Here is a 17,550-nt window from a genome sequence, read left to right as displayed (position 1 = left end):
GGGTGGAAACTGAAGAACGCCAGACTTTCACAGCAGATCAGTTGATGTTCGTAAAAAACGCTTGCGAACTTTGGGTGTCATGCTGAGAAAGTATTCCAAAATTGTTTTTTCTCAAAATATACTCGTGCGGGAAATTTTATTTTCCTACTTAATAGTAGGCTACAATGAACTTGTGTAAACATTTTCCTCACGATAGGGATTTTCTATACCACATTATGTGCTACGGTTTGAAAAATGTTAATTTAATTAACAAAATTTTGATGTTGGTTGTAATAACTTGATAGTTTTGACTGCACTTTTCGTTTCGCTCATGAACAGGCCGGAACACTATCGCTATGTGAGGGCTTGTACATGTGGACTATCCCTGCCTAAACGGATGATGATCGTTGAAAAGTTTCACCAAAAAAAAAGTCTTGAGGACAAGCTGTTAAAATAATACACTGTGTGCTATCTCCTTTTTTTTTTAATGTAAAGTCATTGCAAATGGTATATTTCAATGCGACTTTTCGTTTTATTGCCCCATTGCAAGTACAATGGCTGGAAAATTATCAATATTTTTACTGTGTACCAAATGTTAGTGTTCTTTGGAGGAATGACCCCTACTGGTTTCGGTAGACCTGTCTTTTCCCCAGAGAGTCTTCAATGAATGTTTGTGGCTGTTTAACAAATGTTGCTGTTCTTCAGAGGAATGATCCCTTCTGGTTTCTGTAGAACCGTCTTTTCCCTTTATCCTATAAGTGGGAGTCTTCATGGTGAACACAGTGCCATCACTGTTTTTACATTCGCCAACAACCTGGTAAACTGAGACTTCATCACCTGGCTCAACGGGTATGGATATTTCACTGGTCACTTGCTGAAATTCTGTCCTTGTGGAACCCGTATTCCAGTTGTGACCTGTTGTATGTGATACGCCAAACTTAGCTGAGAAGACGTTCATTACTTGGAACCCGATCTCGCCTGACACGGTTGTGCTGCTGCTTCCACCGGTGGATGAAGTCTTGGAAGATGACATTCCTTTGGTGATGATCACCTTCTTGGTAGCAGTTTGAGTTGAGTGCTCATTTATCACTTTCTGCAAGAACTCCAGCTTTAAAAAAAGCAGAAGCAGATTTCATAATAGATATCTAGAAGCTTGTAGTGGGTTATTTTCGCGCAACCTAATAGTAAACAAACTTGACTCGAGAACAAGAGATCCGGATTCAAAACACAGTGAGTAGCCACTAACTGTTTATAGAAATTGAGAATTTGTGGTCACCAAGATACGTTGGACTGGCTCTCCGTCTAGGAAACCTCATGCAATAAAAACCGGAAAAGACCTGGCAGAGAGGGGGTGTAATGCTTGTAGATTTTTCATTGAGTTACTATCATTCAATAAAAGACTCCTCTCCGCCCTCCCCCCCCCCCCCAAAAAAAGTCGGAAGATGAAGAGAAATAGGAGAGGCCTCCTTCTCTCGTCTTAGCTCGCGTGAATCTCTTTCAGGAAATGATTGGGAACAAACTCATAGAGTAGCTAGGCACTCCAACACAAAGACAGGTGAACGGTTGAGAACAAAAGGGAAATAAACAGTTCAGCAAAAAAGAAAAAAAAAAAGACAAAAACAACAAAAACAAATCTTCTTTTTTATACCTTTTCTTCCGGATCGCAATCGATGGCGCATCTTTATCACAACGAAAAAGATAATTTAGAGTAAAGTTGTAAAAATTTGTATAAATGTTTCTATATATTCTAGTAATTTAGATGCAAATAAATAAAAAGATAATTAAATCAGTAACTGAAGGGGTTGATAGGTGAAAGGATGGAAAGATGGATGTGTAATGAGTTATTTAATTGAACTAATCATTTGGAGCTAAATCTTAGCCACATGAAGAACTCCTTGTCTTGGTCAAAAGCATAACCCGAATCTACAAAGGTGATTTTTATATTTAGGTACTTCGTTCTATGCCGTAAAGATAAATAAAAATGGTCCAAACAGGTGATAATTAAATAAACTGACCGACCGTTGGATCCATATCAGTTTCTAAAACTGGTCATTTAACCCATCCCTAACCCAACACTAACCCTAACTTGTTAGCAGTCGACTGTTGTTGGGTTGAGGGGAGGGGTGGGTGCGCAGTTTAATTTTTACCTGAAAATCAATTGATAAATAATCAATAAAAAAGGTTAAATAAATTTAGCGACGAAAACTGCAAAACTTACACTGCTTTGAAAGGGTCATTCACATCCATTTCAAGATCCAACCTCCTATCCAATCCCTGGACTGTGCAGGTTTCCTTCTCTGTCTGATCGTTTCCACATTTGTTATAGCAGTGACAGTACTTGATGACCTTTTTGGCCTCCTCTTCTATGATGTCGCCAACGCAAGGCTCGAACTTTGATTTTAATTTCCGAACCGTGTTGTACCTTCTCGCCCAAGATTCAAAACTATAACCTTGACTATTGCACTCTCTCTTCAGTTCAGCAAGTTTTCGAGATCTGATTGACTCACACGTTTTACCATAGCTTCTCGTGGGGCTGGGAGCGCGATTAGCAAAACAAGAGAAAGCTTTGCAATTACCCCAAGATCTAGCTGCCTCTCGACAATCCTCCTTCCGACCACATCGCATGTAATTTCCTGCTGAGTCGGCTGCTATCCAACAGTAATTAGATCTTCCAGATCCGCTTGAGCTTCGGCAATCCTCCATGGCACATTTACCTTCCATGCAGCTGAAGATGAAATAAACACTTATATATGTTAAAGTATTTTCATCGAGGGCGACGCACCATGTAATCACCTACCCATAGCTCCTGTAAGCCCCGACCCAGACACCAGACAACAACAACTGGATAACGAGGCTGAGGATGTGTCCAATAATGATCTTATTATCCATTGCAATTGGCAGACCTAGATGATCAAAAAGACAAATGCAGATAACATTGGAACCTAGACATGTGGCTATCCACAACCAGCTCCCAACCATATGAAATATTATTGTAAATCATTTCTTATGAAAGAGACAAAACGGAAAATCACTGGACTAGCCGTGAGGGAAAGAAGAGACTGTGTCACGATTTTTGTCGGTGATTATCAAACAGACGACATCGGTAGGTGGAGGGATACTGAAAGTATTATGCCGGAAGAAAAAATGATGCGTCGATTAATTCAAAGCTTCAACATCGTCTGCTCTCAAGAATTCTAACTTTTGAAGATTCGTTCCAGCTCCCTTGGCCAAAATCATGTTCAAATGCCCCGCCCAGGTGTTAGATCTTAGTGGTTCTCAGTGGGGCTAACTGTTAACCGGAAAACGGCAAAAACTAGCCGTTAGGCGTAAAATTGACAAATTTTAGCCGTGAATCCTAAAAATAATGTAACAGTAAAAAAATTAGCATTAGCCGTATAAAATGGCCAAAATACTTAGTAACATCGCTTGCTTGAACTGTGTTGGGAAATATTGGCCATCGGTCATTATTGTACGGAGTTCGCTGCCCGTTCCGTACTGCCCCGATTTTGGGCCAATTATCCTCAGTACGGCCCTCGTACTTGGTTAGTAGAAAGTTATTCTTTGTGGAAACTGCTCATTTGTCCTCTTTTGCACAGCCTCTGTAATTAATAAGGCTGACACATGAAGTCTCTGTAAGCAAACCACAAATTTTAAGACAATCCGGAACAACGAGCCGCGCCATTTTGGAAATTTGACTAGTTCGGCGCTTTGCAACATTTTGGAAATCTTCCTCGAAATGATAACTTTTATCAACGAAAATGAATTTAAGGCACGACATTGGCTGAAATAGTATCGACTGAGGTATCAAAAGAATTACCTTTTTCTCGAGTTAGTTGTTTTAATCTGCGAACAGTTTCCAGCCCTACCAATTTCCGTGAGTTTTGTAACTAAAACTCTCAATTTGGGAATAATGTTATTAACTCAGCTGAGATTCTTTGCTTGTTGTAGTGATTTCAAATGGCACATCGTTTATCTTACATTTATCCTCGGGTCTATTTCACCCTATCAATTTCATTCTGTTTCGATTTCCATCTCAATAATTGGTATTCTTCACTATTTCAATCATTTTGTACTTTGCCTCTATTTCGCCTTTGCTCGGACTTTTGATCCTTTCCCTAATATTTTTTCTATAGCTATTTATTGTTTCCTGTTCAGCATATTGGCTCTTCTAGGTATTCCCCCGCTGCGAAGTCAACAAGTTTCGCAGCAGTTATGTTGCAGCAGCCACGTTTCTTTTAAGACTTACGACATACACCTATGATTTAAGATTCATAAAACTTACGACATGAAAATACGAATAGCCACTTGAAATAATAAAATTGAAGACATAATTTGTGATTACTTTGAGAAATGATGCATATGAAACAAGAAAAGTTTAACTTTGAAAGCTTTAGCCATGAACAAATATACGCAGGTGGCTACTTGAAATTTACTCATCCAGAGATCTAGTTCACCCTATCTATTTCATTCTGTTTCCAGCTCCGTAGTTGTTATTCTTCTTCTATTTCAATCATTTTGTACTTTGCCACTGTTTCGCCTTTGCTCGGACTTTGATCCTTTCCCTAATATTTTTGCTATTAGCTATTTGTTGTTTCGTGTTCAGCCTATTGGCTCTTCTTGGTATTCCCCGCTGCGAAGTTGACAAGTTTCACAGCAATGACTAACTAATAAGAAAAGTTATCATATAAAAAATTTGTTAAAAATGCTGTTCATGGATATTCGTGGCCGTAAAATTACAAGATGGGAACAAGATTAAAATAATTTCAGCCCTGCGTGACAAATGCTTGAGCGTGTCACATCTACACACGAATTGCTTCCCGTCTTCGACGTCTTGGGCAAAAACATTTGACCTGCCGTTATGAATGATTGAATTGTCCTCTTTCAAGTACACAATTAAGCTGAAGTTTACCCTAGAACTTTCTCAAGACTTATAGCTGTTTGAATACGCAAAGAAAAACAGACGCCCTCTGCAAGCTGACGGAATCTGTTATTGTAAACAATTTCGCCATGGAAAATAGATGGGAACTTGAAACGAGAGCAGAGGTAAAAACCAATCGGCTGTTGTTAGCTACGCAAGGCTAGCTCACTGTATTGATATCCTGATCGAACACGGTGCTAACTTCTAAAGTGTGCTTAGAATTGCGGATATAACCACCGGCTGCCTAAATATAATTAGATTACGTGGTGATGTAAATGACGGTGTTGCCATTTTCACAAAGTTTTGGCTGATTTTTCCGTACGGAAATGAAGAGCCCTAAACTAATTCTCATATCCTCGAAAACAACACCATTTCCACTTATCATGAGCTTAACCTGAACCGATTCTGAGTTACACCGCATGTGGAAAACGATAATTGAAGATTTGCTGCGATATGGAATATTTTGGATTTTGAAAATTTTGCAATTTTTAAAAGCGTTCCGTGATGTCAAAATTAAATGAAATGGTCCCGTTTTATACTTAAGCCATACATCAATCCCTCATAAATAAATTGGTCAAATCCATACGAGCTTGCTTTTTTGTGGTTTTCACGAGCAAAGTTCATTTGCTTCTACTCAAGGCACTGATTTCTGCCATTCTGCGGCTACCATCGCTTGTTTCAGTTTTCGTGCATTTTTTAGGACAAAGAAGCAAGTCTGGGAAAAAATAACCTTACCACGTTTCTAAGTTCACTATAAGGTATCGCTGGGAAAAATATGAAGGTTTTCGATTTTTCGATCATGTACCAAATTTTTCGATTTTCAATCGGTCAATTCAAACATTCGCTCTTACTGGTCTATTGATCTTATCTTTGACCATGCAAAAGAGGCCCAATAATTAATGCTTGGCAGAAATGAGATAGGAGGCAACACGAGGTTCAAACTAATTGGTAATTCACCCACTCTTTCTTGATGTCCAGATGATTAGGAGAAAATCTTCACCAGTGCTGTCCTCTATTTTCTTGTTAGTTCGCTTGTTTAGTTTAAAAGGCGAGTACTGCCACGTTTCCTTTAAGACCTACGACATACACCTATAATTTAAGGATCACAAAACTTATGGAATGAAAATACGGGTAGCCACTTGAAATAATAAAATTGAAGACGTAATTTGTAATTACCTTGAGAAATGATGCATATAAAAATATAAGCAGGAAAATTTGAAATCTGAAATCTTGAGCCATGAATGAATATACAGAGATGGCTACTTGAAATTTACGGCATTTTTTCAATTATCAGCCGGGAGACTTCTTTTGAAGTGTCGTGGTTGTAAGATCTCCTACCAATCCTTTCTTTTGACAAATATGTTATGTTACGTTATGTTACCTCAACGAGAACATGAATCGGTTCTTTTTCTTTCTATTTCCTGACAAGTTACTCCTATAAAGCTGACTGTAATAGACCGAGGGCTTCCTTGGTACCCCCTTCCCAAGTTAACTTCCCCCCGATTTCCCTCTCGCTTTGACCGTAGATAAATATTTTAGAATTTATGCCCTATAGCTTACCCGGAATTTGGCAAACTTCTACATTATTTTTTTTTCCTTTCTTCACATTATTTTTTATGGTAAAAGTTTCTCCTTGGCATTCTCACATCTGGTTAATTTGATAAAGATAAGTTGTATTTGATCGAGGAAAGCCAGAAGCAACATGGCTAAGTGATCAGGTCATTCGTTATTTCACATTCATCAAAGTTATTGACGATGGACGATAAACAATAACTTACGAATGGCAAATCGTCTTTGTGAGGCTTTATCAGAAATCAATACAAACTCTAAATCGTTTTTCTTGTCCGAGCGAAATTCTTCTTGTCTCCAAAGAGAAAGGCGGTTAAGACTTGGGAGGTCATGTATAAAATTTGCTGACGAAGTAGAGCGCGAGGAGTGCTATTCGCAGGTAATTTCTCAGTTCTCACAAGGCAATATTTTTCCAGCTGTTCATCTGTGTTTACTCTCTTCTAAGAACTCCGTTTGATTTCTTAAGCATCATTAGCTCTACACGCGTCAGCTTTCCGTAATTTCATGCGAACCTAGCTTCTACTAAACAGATATGACACACCTCTATTTCCTTAATTTATTTCTTTTTCTTATTACAGTAATGAAGACTATCCAAGATGCGGGACATGTAGCACATGAATCCCTTACAAGCGTTGTGAACTTTGGATGGAAAAGGCTTTTCCATAATAACTGAAATGACATTTTTTATTAGTTTGGGAAATGATGCATGCTTAATGAAAGGATTATAATTAAAACTTTGAAAGTTTGAACTAAGAACAAAAACTACATAATACGCCACTTGATTGCTTATTACAAATAAGTTTCTTCTGTCATCTCCTAGTGCTAAATCACTTATTATTTTCTGATCAAGGTTTGCACACAGTTTCTTGTGGATAAATTGAACAGAAGAGAAATTTTGCCCTGCTAAACTGACCTGAAAAGTTCTAGATAGGGCAAGGGAGAATTTTTAGCTTGGTAAAGAAATTGTGGAAAATCTTTTTTCCTTCTTGTCACGAGGTGGCAAGTCCTCGGGAGGATTCGAACCCCAGACCTTTGGATTCCGCATTCCAGTGCTCTACCATTTAGCTACAGAGAATCCGTTTCGCGTGATATTTCTCTATATATTCTTAAATTCTGTATTCCTAAATTCTTTGGATATGAGCTTCTGTAACTGCTTTTTCGCACTTTTTTCAGCAGCTTGCTTGAGTCTTAGCCTTTAGGCACGATGAGAGAAGGACACTAAAAGCTTCACTGGTAGAAGCAATAGTACATCTGTATTAAGAGGAGTTGGCTTCAATTCTTGAGAAACGTGACATGAAAACTTTGACATAAGTATAGGGTTACGCGCACAACAAGCCAATGACTGTAATGAGGATACTGTTATGGAGGAATTTCAAGAAGTGACCAGTGGGATATCCAGAGAGGTCAGTTTTATTGGATTAAGAAGTATTTGGGCCACATTGAGTTTTCGTGCACTTTTATCTTCAAAGCGGGAAATAAAGACGGCCTATCCAAATCTCAAGAAATCTGAATTTCTTGTCGAGAAAAAGAAAACTTTAATTTGTCCTAGAGAAAATGAACAGTGGGCTTAACATACACCGAATGCAAATATGGCGTCCAAATTGAATTGCCATTGTTGTGGACTCACTAAACTCGTCTTCACGTGGAAACACAAAACGATCATGACACCTGTGGGAGGCTAGTGAGTCCAGAACAATGGAAATTTAGATTGGACGTATATTCGCATTCGCTGTATGGTGTAAATAATAATAATACATCGAGGAAAATAAGTTTCGTCAGAGAAAAGAAAAGAAAAAAAATGTGCAGTGGAAGCGGCAGAGTCAAGTTAATCGTTGAACAATCCTCTTACAGTTTCCGTCTTTAAGATACATAACCCTTCTATATGATATATGAAGCGTTCTACATCAGAAAGTACAAGACCTTCTATTTTAGTATCTCATTTTCTACACCATTCTTTAACGCTCTTAGAGGTCCTTTGTTTAGAAGCGGTCCATTATTCGAGCCTTATGCTCCATTCATAGTTTATTTCTAAAGCTTTCTTACATAGTCACATCCTTTGGACATTTCAGCACACACTCTCTTTGCATATATGTAGTGCGCCCGGAATATATCCTTATTCCTGATGATGCCGTTGATATCGGCGAAAGCTTGGATTTTAAATTTTACTTTTACCTTTTTAAGCAGTTTAAAGCCTCATTCGAACAGTTGGTAGAGTTCTCTACGTTTTTATCTTTTCATCAGACCACAAACAAGAAATTAAAATTAAAAGTTTGGATATATCCAAATTATTTCGTTACTCCCACCGACGCAGCCCCAAACAGTTTCTTTCGAAACTATCAGCCTTTAAAATTAAAAGCTTTGACAATAGAAGATAAAGAAAAAAAAATAGATAAATCGAGCAGGGCCTACACATATGCAGACTACTGTCTTAACTTCAAGCCAAAGGCTTCTCCAAACCTTCGCAGGTCAACTTTGGCCGAAAATTTTCTACTTTTTCGATCAAATTCAAGTCAATTACTTCAACTCAGATTTCTCGAAAAATAAATTTGAAATCCTGAGACGCAAGCGAGTTATTGAGAAAAGGTTTTTCGTAAAAAAATCTCACCAACTGTTTGGTAATCAGCTTCGCTAGGATCCGCCGTAAGATCCTCTTACCTTTCGTAAAACACCCGCCTTTGTCAACCTTTAAGTGCAGCAGTTTTGGAATGCAGATGAGTCAATCTCTAGTCATAAAAAAAGTGATTAAAAAAGGAGAAGTCCCAAACTAAAACCAAGTAACGCCAGGACCATGGACTTAAGCGAAAATTTTGTAAATGCTCTGATTACAAAGGAAAATATTGTGCCGAGGGTCTAGAGTCAAACATAGGTTTGTGGTTTGCCCATAACCGTACGTGTAAAGTCTGAGTGACATCAATCATGCATAACACCACAGCACGCCTTGCCAATAATTTCTGCTTTCTTCAAACCATGCGGATAGGTCGAAAATAGACATCTTAGTTGGTAAATATGCAAACTTATTCAACCAACATTTAAAACTTCGCGTTGAAGTCTGCTATTGTCAATCGAAATGAAAAAGTGATTATTTTAGTTTGTGCATTGCTGCTCATTAGTTTCTCACCAAAAAAAAAAACAAAACAAAAAGTATTTGTCGATGGTGGGTTTGAGAGTTTGTCCGCTTCGGCCAAAAAATTTGTCGCGACAAACTATCCGCATTTGTGAAGTGTTGCTTAGACCTTTACTAAGGAAAAAGTGACCTTGAAGCTACTACTTTCCCGCTCGGTGTGAACATTAGGGGTTCTACGATATTATTGACTGGCGGCTCACAGCGTGAGCCTGGTCTTGTCATTATCTTCTGACAAGGAAGGAGATGGTTTTAAATCCCTAAATGTCTCCTCTTCTAATGAGTTAATAGGTTTTGACTCATCCTCGGTGTAAAAATCTGTGAGGCTCACGAGTGACGTAAAACAAAGACAACAAAACATTATAAACAATAGGGTACAGCAAAACAATACCTCATGAAACAAAGAAAACCTCGTCAGGTTTTAACACCGAGGATGACCCTAGGTTTTGCAGAACTCAGTGATAGAATTCCCTGAAATTTGGTTCAAACGTTGACTGAATGAGAAAGAACAAGAGAGGGGCAGTGTCCTTTTTGAAATCAAGTACTTTCTAGCTCGTGGCGGCCTCCGAAAGTACGCACGCGAATTTTTCAACTCTCAAATTTGACAGATCTATTGAAAGAAAACGATAGGAAGGCGGGGAAAAGCTGACACTGAGATTAATTTTTTTGTGACTGACACTGTGCCATTTCATCTAAGATCTCGTTTGATACCAGCTTAATTCGACAAAATGGCGATCGATCATTTCTCATTGTTTACTGGCTTCGCCGTAGAGAAGCAAAAGTCGAAATAGCTAAGAACTCAATGACTTCTGCATTTAACAACGTTTTCATCGATGTATTAGTTTGTGGTAGTTTCTTAAAGGCAGCCGCCAAGGTTTAGAATAGTCAAAGTAAACTGACTCCAGCTGGTTACAAGCTGTCACTCATTTCTGTTTCCTCATAGGTCAAGGGACAGGAAGATTCACAATTATTAATCACAGCTGTCTCGTCCCTTATCTCGTTATCTTGGATAACAATTGTAATCATTATCAATTTTTATATGTTACAGTAATATTTCATATGGTTAGGAGCTAGTTGTGGATAGCCACATATATAGATTCCAATGTTATCTTCATTTGTCTTTTTGAGCATCTAGTTCTCCCAATGGACAATAAGATCATTATTGGTTTTCATTTGAGTTCTCAGTTGTTTGCTGTGGAATTATCTGGGTTTTTTTTCTGATTGGCCGTCGAATTTCACGTCAAACTTGGTTTTACGACCGTTAAGCGGAAATAATTAACAACTATGATAAAGACAAGGACACGAAATGCAAGGATATATGTTGTAGTCCAATTTTATCCTTGGTTCAAATTTTATTTTCGTTTGTTTCAAACTCATTATTATACATTAACATGACCGAAAACAAAGGAAAATAAAATTTGAACCAAGTATAAAATTGAACTACAGCATATACTTCTGAAAATTCGTACTTAATAATTGATTAAAAAACAGTTAAAGGACACGCTAAGTCAGTCTCTTTCTTTTCTTATAAATACACATGTAAGCCACTGCTGAGCTTTTCAAACTTCTTTTCGCAATAACCAGAACTAAAAATATCGTTAGTATCCGAGATTGATCATGGATGTGGGGTAGAAATGAGTCTTTTTAGACAAGAACCTTCAACCTGTTAAACAATTTCTATTGCTCTTTTCAAAAATAACTACCTTCTATAAAACTTAAACCACCTCATAACTATAAGCAACATATTAAAAATTAAGTTTTTGAAGAAGATAGAACGAAATCATTCACGCTATGTATGTAGCTACTAGTTTGTTGATCTTCTGCTTGTGAGAAAGTCCACTTGACCCCAAATGACGACTCTCGTTTAATCTACGCAATGTACCATAGAGCACTTCTAAATAATTGAACACTTTAGAAAGTGAGATGCACCAATCATTTACAAGTGCGATAGAGCGTGGAGAAGACATTTCTTGTGACCTATTCAAATCCTGGATCCGTCCCTTGCATGGGAAATGACAAGAGAATAAGATATAACCTTTATTTTGAATACATCAGTGTGTATCTTCGGTTTAAAAAAAAAGGAGGAAGGAGTAAGCTTTGCACTCTTTTTCAAAGAACATGCTTTGTAATTCTGCTGCCATTGATTACTATTTGAATGTTTCAATCCCTTTTTCTGAGCTTCGCGGAAAACCTTTCCACTCTGCAATTTTTCCACAGCATTTTTACTTTTTGTTTCTTTAACTGCTTAACTTGAAAAGACCATGGTTACTTTTTAACCTAGTTGTCATTGCTTTACCGCTTTGGCAGCGAACAATTCACCAAAAGATTCTTACAAAAACATACGAGTCAAATGAAAAATAATCTTCAAAATCCGAATAAAAGATATTGGGAGACCTCGATCCGTCAGGTACTGTCTGAACGGAGGCGTTTTCCCTTTTTTTCGCCTGTCAAGGTACTCATTTCTCAATCTTTATAAATAAGGAAAGCCAATCTTGTAACAAGTTTGCACAGCAGGTATTAGCACATGGAAGTAATAATTTGTTTTATCAATTTCGAAGAGATATTGCCTTCTAATCTCCTATCCCATCCTCTATTTTTTTCACGCTCTTCTATTCGCTCTTAACGAGCGACGACAATCGACGATCAAGTTGTGTTCTGGGTTGCTTAATTAAAAAATATCCGCAATTAAGAAACCATTATACTAAAATAACCAATGTTTATGACACTTTTTGGATCAATATTCTGTCTCCTGTTACTCTTAAACTTGCCAATGATACAGTTATGTTTAAGGATAATCTTTGTTATAATAAGTTCAGTTGCTTTCTTGTAGATTGGTACAACCTCGGACAAAACCTGTTGAGACACATTACAAAAATACCTATTTTTTGCACTCACCCTGACAAAAATGCTTACCGTCGCAAATTCAAAGATTGTTTCCCCCCTCCCTTACTGCACCGTTGTTCTCGGTAACACAAGAAAGGCATGCTTGAGCTGTTAAGCCCCAACAACATTGTACCAGGGGTGGGGAGGGGGGCAAGTTTGTTCCTTTTGGAAACGATTGTTGCATGGCGGGAAATTAAAAATTGCATTGAAATGTCTCAACAGTTTTGTCCGGGGTTGTAGGTATAAAAGCATGCTTACATTAGAACAGCACTATATTTTAGCAAATATTTCTTTGCTTTAGCTTATGAGTAGAAAATTACAGCCAGATGAAATTAATATGTAATTATCAAATTTACAAGCAGTCGTATGAAAAAGATAGTCAGAACTAATGAATTTGAATATATGGAAAACGTGCATGTGTACAGCGGCTTTCTCTGAAATGTACGTAAGAAAGCAATCCTCGCAGTAATAAACCCTGCTTATATAGTAGTGGAAATAAGGCCTGAAAAAAATTCACGCCCGTACGGGATTTGAACCCATGACCTCTGCGATACCGGTGTCAAGGAGACATTGCGACTTAAAATGCGAAATGTTTTAGCTTGGCCATCAACATTTCGGCTTTTACGACTGACTACATCTCGATAACAAGGCTTAACTGTCGTCTTACAACATGAACAGATCTCAAATTCAATATTTGTGGATTTCTGAAAAAAATCATTTATTTGAACTGCTGTGAGAGAATTGAATATGAGAGCGATCTTTGCAGTAATGAACACTACATTTAAGCAGTGGTAAAAATAAGGTCTGAAAAAAATTCAGGCTTGTACGGGATTTAAAGTCATGACCCCTGCGATACCGGTGTAGTGCTCTATTAACTGAGCTAACAAGTTGCAAGTTAAGCCAACTGGGAGCTGGTCATCATGTTACTTCGTAATAAGCCCTTGACGTGATTACTACGATGAACACTCTCATAATCATTTCTCTAACCACACTTCACAAACATGATTTTTGTTTATTCACAAACATTGATTCATCACTCCTATTTAGATCTCAGAATTTAAAATGATTGGGAGACTGAGCACTTATAACAAGAACTGTCACTCCATCAGCTTGGTTTTCTACTATTTTTAAAAGTAATTATATCACACTAAATACCGAAAGATACATACAAGTGGAATAAATGGCCTTACTTTTATTACTACTGCTTCTATTATAACTACCACTCGTGCTCAAATTACTGCTTCCAGTACTGCGAGCGCTCGTATTCAACGGTTGGAAAAGTTTCTGATAATTAATTTGATCTTCAGTGGCCTCGGTCTAATTTTATCTGATCTGCAGTGCACCGTAAAGAGGTATTTCGATGTTGCCCCTTGTGCTGAAAGACTGCAGGTTCGTTGTCTTTGATTTCCAGAATAAGATGATTTATGGCCAGCTACATTTGAAAAGAGGACCGTCATCGGTTGCTCTCGATTCATGATGTCTTAAAGTTTAAATCGTTATCCTCTGCAGTCAAGTGGAAAATAAGCGACGTATTGTTTATCGGCTGGGCAAGTTGTTGGTATTTTACGGTAAGAACTCTAACTTACAGACTGAAGCTAACGGCAATGATATGTAGCAACATGTCACTTTCATATTGGTTTCCCCAGTAATCAAATGCTATTACAGTATTATTGCTAAAAGGTAGAGCTACAGAACCCATTGCTTCTTCGGACTGCTGAAGAGAAAGCTATTGATGATTTTCAGCCTAGATGCCACTGTCTAAAACAATGTCTTGTCTCTCAGGGCCTCTAATTTTCCCTATAATGTTCTTGTCATCACGAAGAATTTTTGTCCACGCAAGTTCAGTTCCTTTTTTGTAAAACGGCAAAAAAAGAAAACTACTAATACAGTTTATAAACGTGCCTCCCTTCCGCCAATAGCTATCCTTCACTCCAGCGATCAAATATAAGATTACAGTTAGGTATATTATTGTAATAATCAAATATACAAGCAATCGAAAGCAGAAGACAATCAGGGCCCCCTTAAATATTAAGTGCACTTGCCTAGGTGCCATATGGCGGACTTTCGTTACGTTCAGAGCTCCAAGAGTCATTGTCACAAAGAATGCATTCAGGGAGAACGTAAAGTCAACCGCTATCATAGCTCTAAATTTGTAAACGGATGCGACAAGTGAGGAACTTGCGCTCTCAATAACATTTCCTGTAACATAGAGCACAAATATAAATATTAAGGTCCAGAATCTTGGCAAACGAATAAGATTTTTTATCAGAGGGCACAAGCCGGTGAAATGCGGAGATTTGAAAACTGCTCCGAGAAAGATCCAACAGTTCACTGTGTCTAAACAATTTAGGGCCATTATCAATGTGGAGTAAGTCTTTGTTCCACCTAAGTAGAGCACAAGCTGTATTTCAAATATGTGAGAGGGATTTTTGGTGCTTGATGATACATTTGCGGCTGTTAAGCTTGCCGATGTGAAAACGGGCGATATTTTTTTTCCAAAATAATAAATGAAAGCGAAAGTAACCACTACTTCAGCCAGTAAAAGGAGTAAATACATAATTATGGAAGTCATCCAGCCAAAGGTGGACTTGGAGCACGGGCACTTTCGTTTCCGGTTTGGTTCAATCTGAGGTAACATCATGGATTCAGAGATCATATCATCTGTCCCATCCATGTTTCTTGGGAATCTAGATGAGGATGGATACATTAATTGGAAAATTTTTAAAGACTAAAAACTACAGACAACCCTGACTGAAATGCGGCATGTTAATCTCAAACGCTGCATATCCAATATGCACCAATGATAGATATATCCAATATCCACCATGATAGACAGACAAAACTCGAATACCAATTAACCGAGATACGCCTTGGCCAAAATATGTCAATTTTGTCACCGGAAAATTTAGTGATTTTCCCTGTGGATGTTTAAGCATATTTATTCGTTGTTTTCGGAATTTTAGCGTTCATAGTTCATGCGAGTTTCTTTTATTGCGATGTGTTAAAAAGATAAAGAGCCACAAGTAAATTTTGAACGGTCGAGTTAAATTGTGCAGCTACATCTCGGTACTTTTCTTGTTAAATTCTAATGAAATTCCAGGTAAATATAAGTGTTAATGGTCTTTCTGGCAAAATTAGTTCCCATGGTAGTTGGTAGCTGAGTTTAAACTCATAATTTTTAATTCTTTTCATTCAATAGTTTCCACACCAACCTTGCACAGATAAGCAGAAACTTTAAATTACTTTTACACCCTTATTTTCTGAGCTGCGCTACTGCAATTAAGATAGGTATATTTTCTATACTAGAGCTGTGAATTCTCACCTAAGTTCCTATTTTTAATAGCATCGAGTTTATTGCATTCGTCCTTTTAATTTGAATTTCTTTTCGTCGTAGAAACAGATGTTAATTTCATTTAACTTCAAAGAGATCTTCACCGCTTCTTTCGCTATGCTATTCAAATATGGTCGATTTGGATAACAATAGCGCTTCAGAACAGTTAGTTGATAAGCGTCTACCCTCTACAGTCTCGATGATTACAAACTTGAGTACGCTAGAGGTCATGTCGCTTGTTGGCCTGACCTAAATCATAGTTTATTGTGGAACCAAACGCTGTCTCATCATTGACGTCCGTGTACGCTCGCTCAAAGTAGATCTCCGTGTACCAGGAAATCGTGACGAGTTTCCGTTCTTGGGCTGCCGAGTCGCTCTACAAAGCTAGTCCCCCCACCCCGTTACTGTTGTGCCGTCCACAAAGGTTCAGGTTCAGTTTTTCTAGTTTGGGGGCGAAAACCTATCGTCACAACTTTAGTACGACACGGAAATGTCACTTGGCACTTACCCAAATCTAATCGCTGAGCAGCAAAAATAAACCCAAATCGGCTTTGTCAATATGTTCGGAAGGTTCTATGACACGAAAAAATTAACAAAGAAATCAAGGGCTAAATGAAATGATAATACTAAATTCAAAATTTGGTTATTAATTTACCGATTTTACATTTTGTTTATCCCTTTCCTCAACGATATTAGCTCGACATCACTCCAATCTTAACCTCGAGACACGGTTCTACCGTCCAAATACACCGAGGGTTTCATTCTGAGATAATATTACGGTACTTTTGAGGTTTTCAACACAACTGAATTCCTCGTCAGACCTCCATAGATATATTCTGTCTCTTGGCCTGGAGATAAACTGAGCTGTTTACTTTGCCTTTGGACATGCTCATGTCACGAAACTTCACTTCCCTTCGTTTCCGTTCTTGGTTTAACCCTTTATTACGGCGCTAAGCCACGTCAAGAAAATGAAACAAAACTACTGTTTCGTATTGATTTTCCCGTAAATTACTCTTATTCGTGAGACTATCGCAAGAACGAAATAGAGCCGTACCAATCGGAGATATCGGTTGCAGTTTGGTTGAACTGGGGCTCGATTAAGGCATTCGTAATCTGAATAATTAATATAACCGCACTTTACCATTTAGAGCGTGTGTAAATTAAAACCTTTAGAGCAGGGAATTTAAAGATTTAGAACCAAGAAGCACTTTAAAGAAAACCACTTACCAAGTCGCCTTTGCTCGTCCTGAGCTTTAGAAAATCAAAGCGAAAGTAAATCCAATCCGGGACTTCCCGCAAAATAATTCGAGCAAATATAGTACTTTGGATCATCAACTAAATATAAAGTAAAGGTACCCCTGCCACATTGTTTTGAGGAAACTTAAGCGGAACTTGAAAGTTCAATTTCTTTTTTCCCAGAGATGTTGGATAAGCATAGAACAGGCAGAAAAGGTAAACTCTCTCTTGATTGCATTATTTATTCTTGGTCACGCAAATGTAATAGATAAAAGATTACATTATTTTTCTTTGTCACGCACCTGCAATAGATAAAAAAGAGAAATGCCAAAACATTCGCTCGCTTAAGCTGATATAAAGCAGTAACTAGCCTGTGCCTTTCGCTGAACAGGGTTCACTTTTAGTTTTGTGTGTCAAGTCTGATTTTTTTTTTATTTCTTATTTTGTTTTTTTCAGTCTGCAGTTCCTCGCGGTAACAGCTGCAATCGAGTGTTTACATAAAATCAAAGGCAG

General features: G+C 37.8%; 2 protein-coding genes across 3 annotated transcripts; both read right to left on the bottom strand.

Moving 5' to 3' along the window:
- Positions 1-99: 99 nt before the first annotated feature.
- LOC111325380 (uncharacterized) lies at positions 100-5,971 on the bottom strand. Of its 2 annotated transcripts, none has more exons than XM_088756447.1 (5): positions 5,855-5,971; positions 2,777-2,882; positions 2,198-2,704; positions 1,628-1,658; positions 100-1,087 (listed from the first exon to the last, which is right to left on the bottom strand). In XM_088756447.1, exons 2-5 carry the CDS (start codon positions 2,866-2,868, stop codon positions 575-577), a joined length of 1,143 nt encoding a protein of 380 aa, XP_088612573.1. In that variant the 5' UTR covers positions 2,869-2,882; positions 5,855-5,971; the 3' UTR covers positions 100-574. The 2 variants fall into 2 exon arrangements, with proteins under 2 accessions (XP_088612573.1, XP_022784929.1); XM_022929194.2 differs by having other exon boundaries at positions 101-1,087; positions 5,859-5,971.
- Positions 5,972-12,289: 6,318 nt separating this feature from the next.
- On the bottom strand, positions 12,290-17,279 carry LOC111325315 (uncharacterized). The gene is made up of 3 exons (XM_022929122.2): positions 17,029-17,279; positions 16,310-16,374; positions 12,290-15,157 (listed from the first exon to the last, which is right to left on the bottom strand). The coding sequence occupies exons 1-3, from the start codon at positions 17,131-17,133 to the stop codon at positions 14,215-14,217; spliced, it is 1,113 nt and encodes a 370-aa protein (XP_022784857.1). The 5' UTR covers positions 17,134-17,279; the 3' UTR covers positions 12,290-14,214.
- Positions 17,280-17,550: the final 271 nt, after the last annotated feature.

Source organism: Stylophora pistillata, chromosome 4, assembly GCF_964205215.1.
Source record: "Stylophora pistillata chromosome 4, jaStyPist1.2, whole genome shotgun sequence".
Lineage (NCBI taxonomy): Eukaryota > Metazoa > Cnidaria > Anthozoa > Scleractinia > Pocilloporidae > Stylophora > Stylophora pistillata.
Note: the sequence above shows the minus strand (reverse complement) of the source record. Positions and strands in the feature narration are given on the sequence as shown.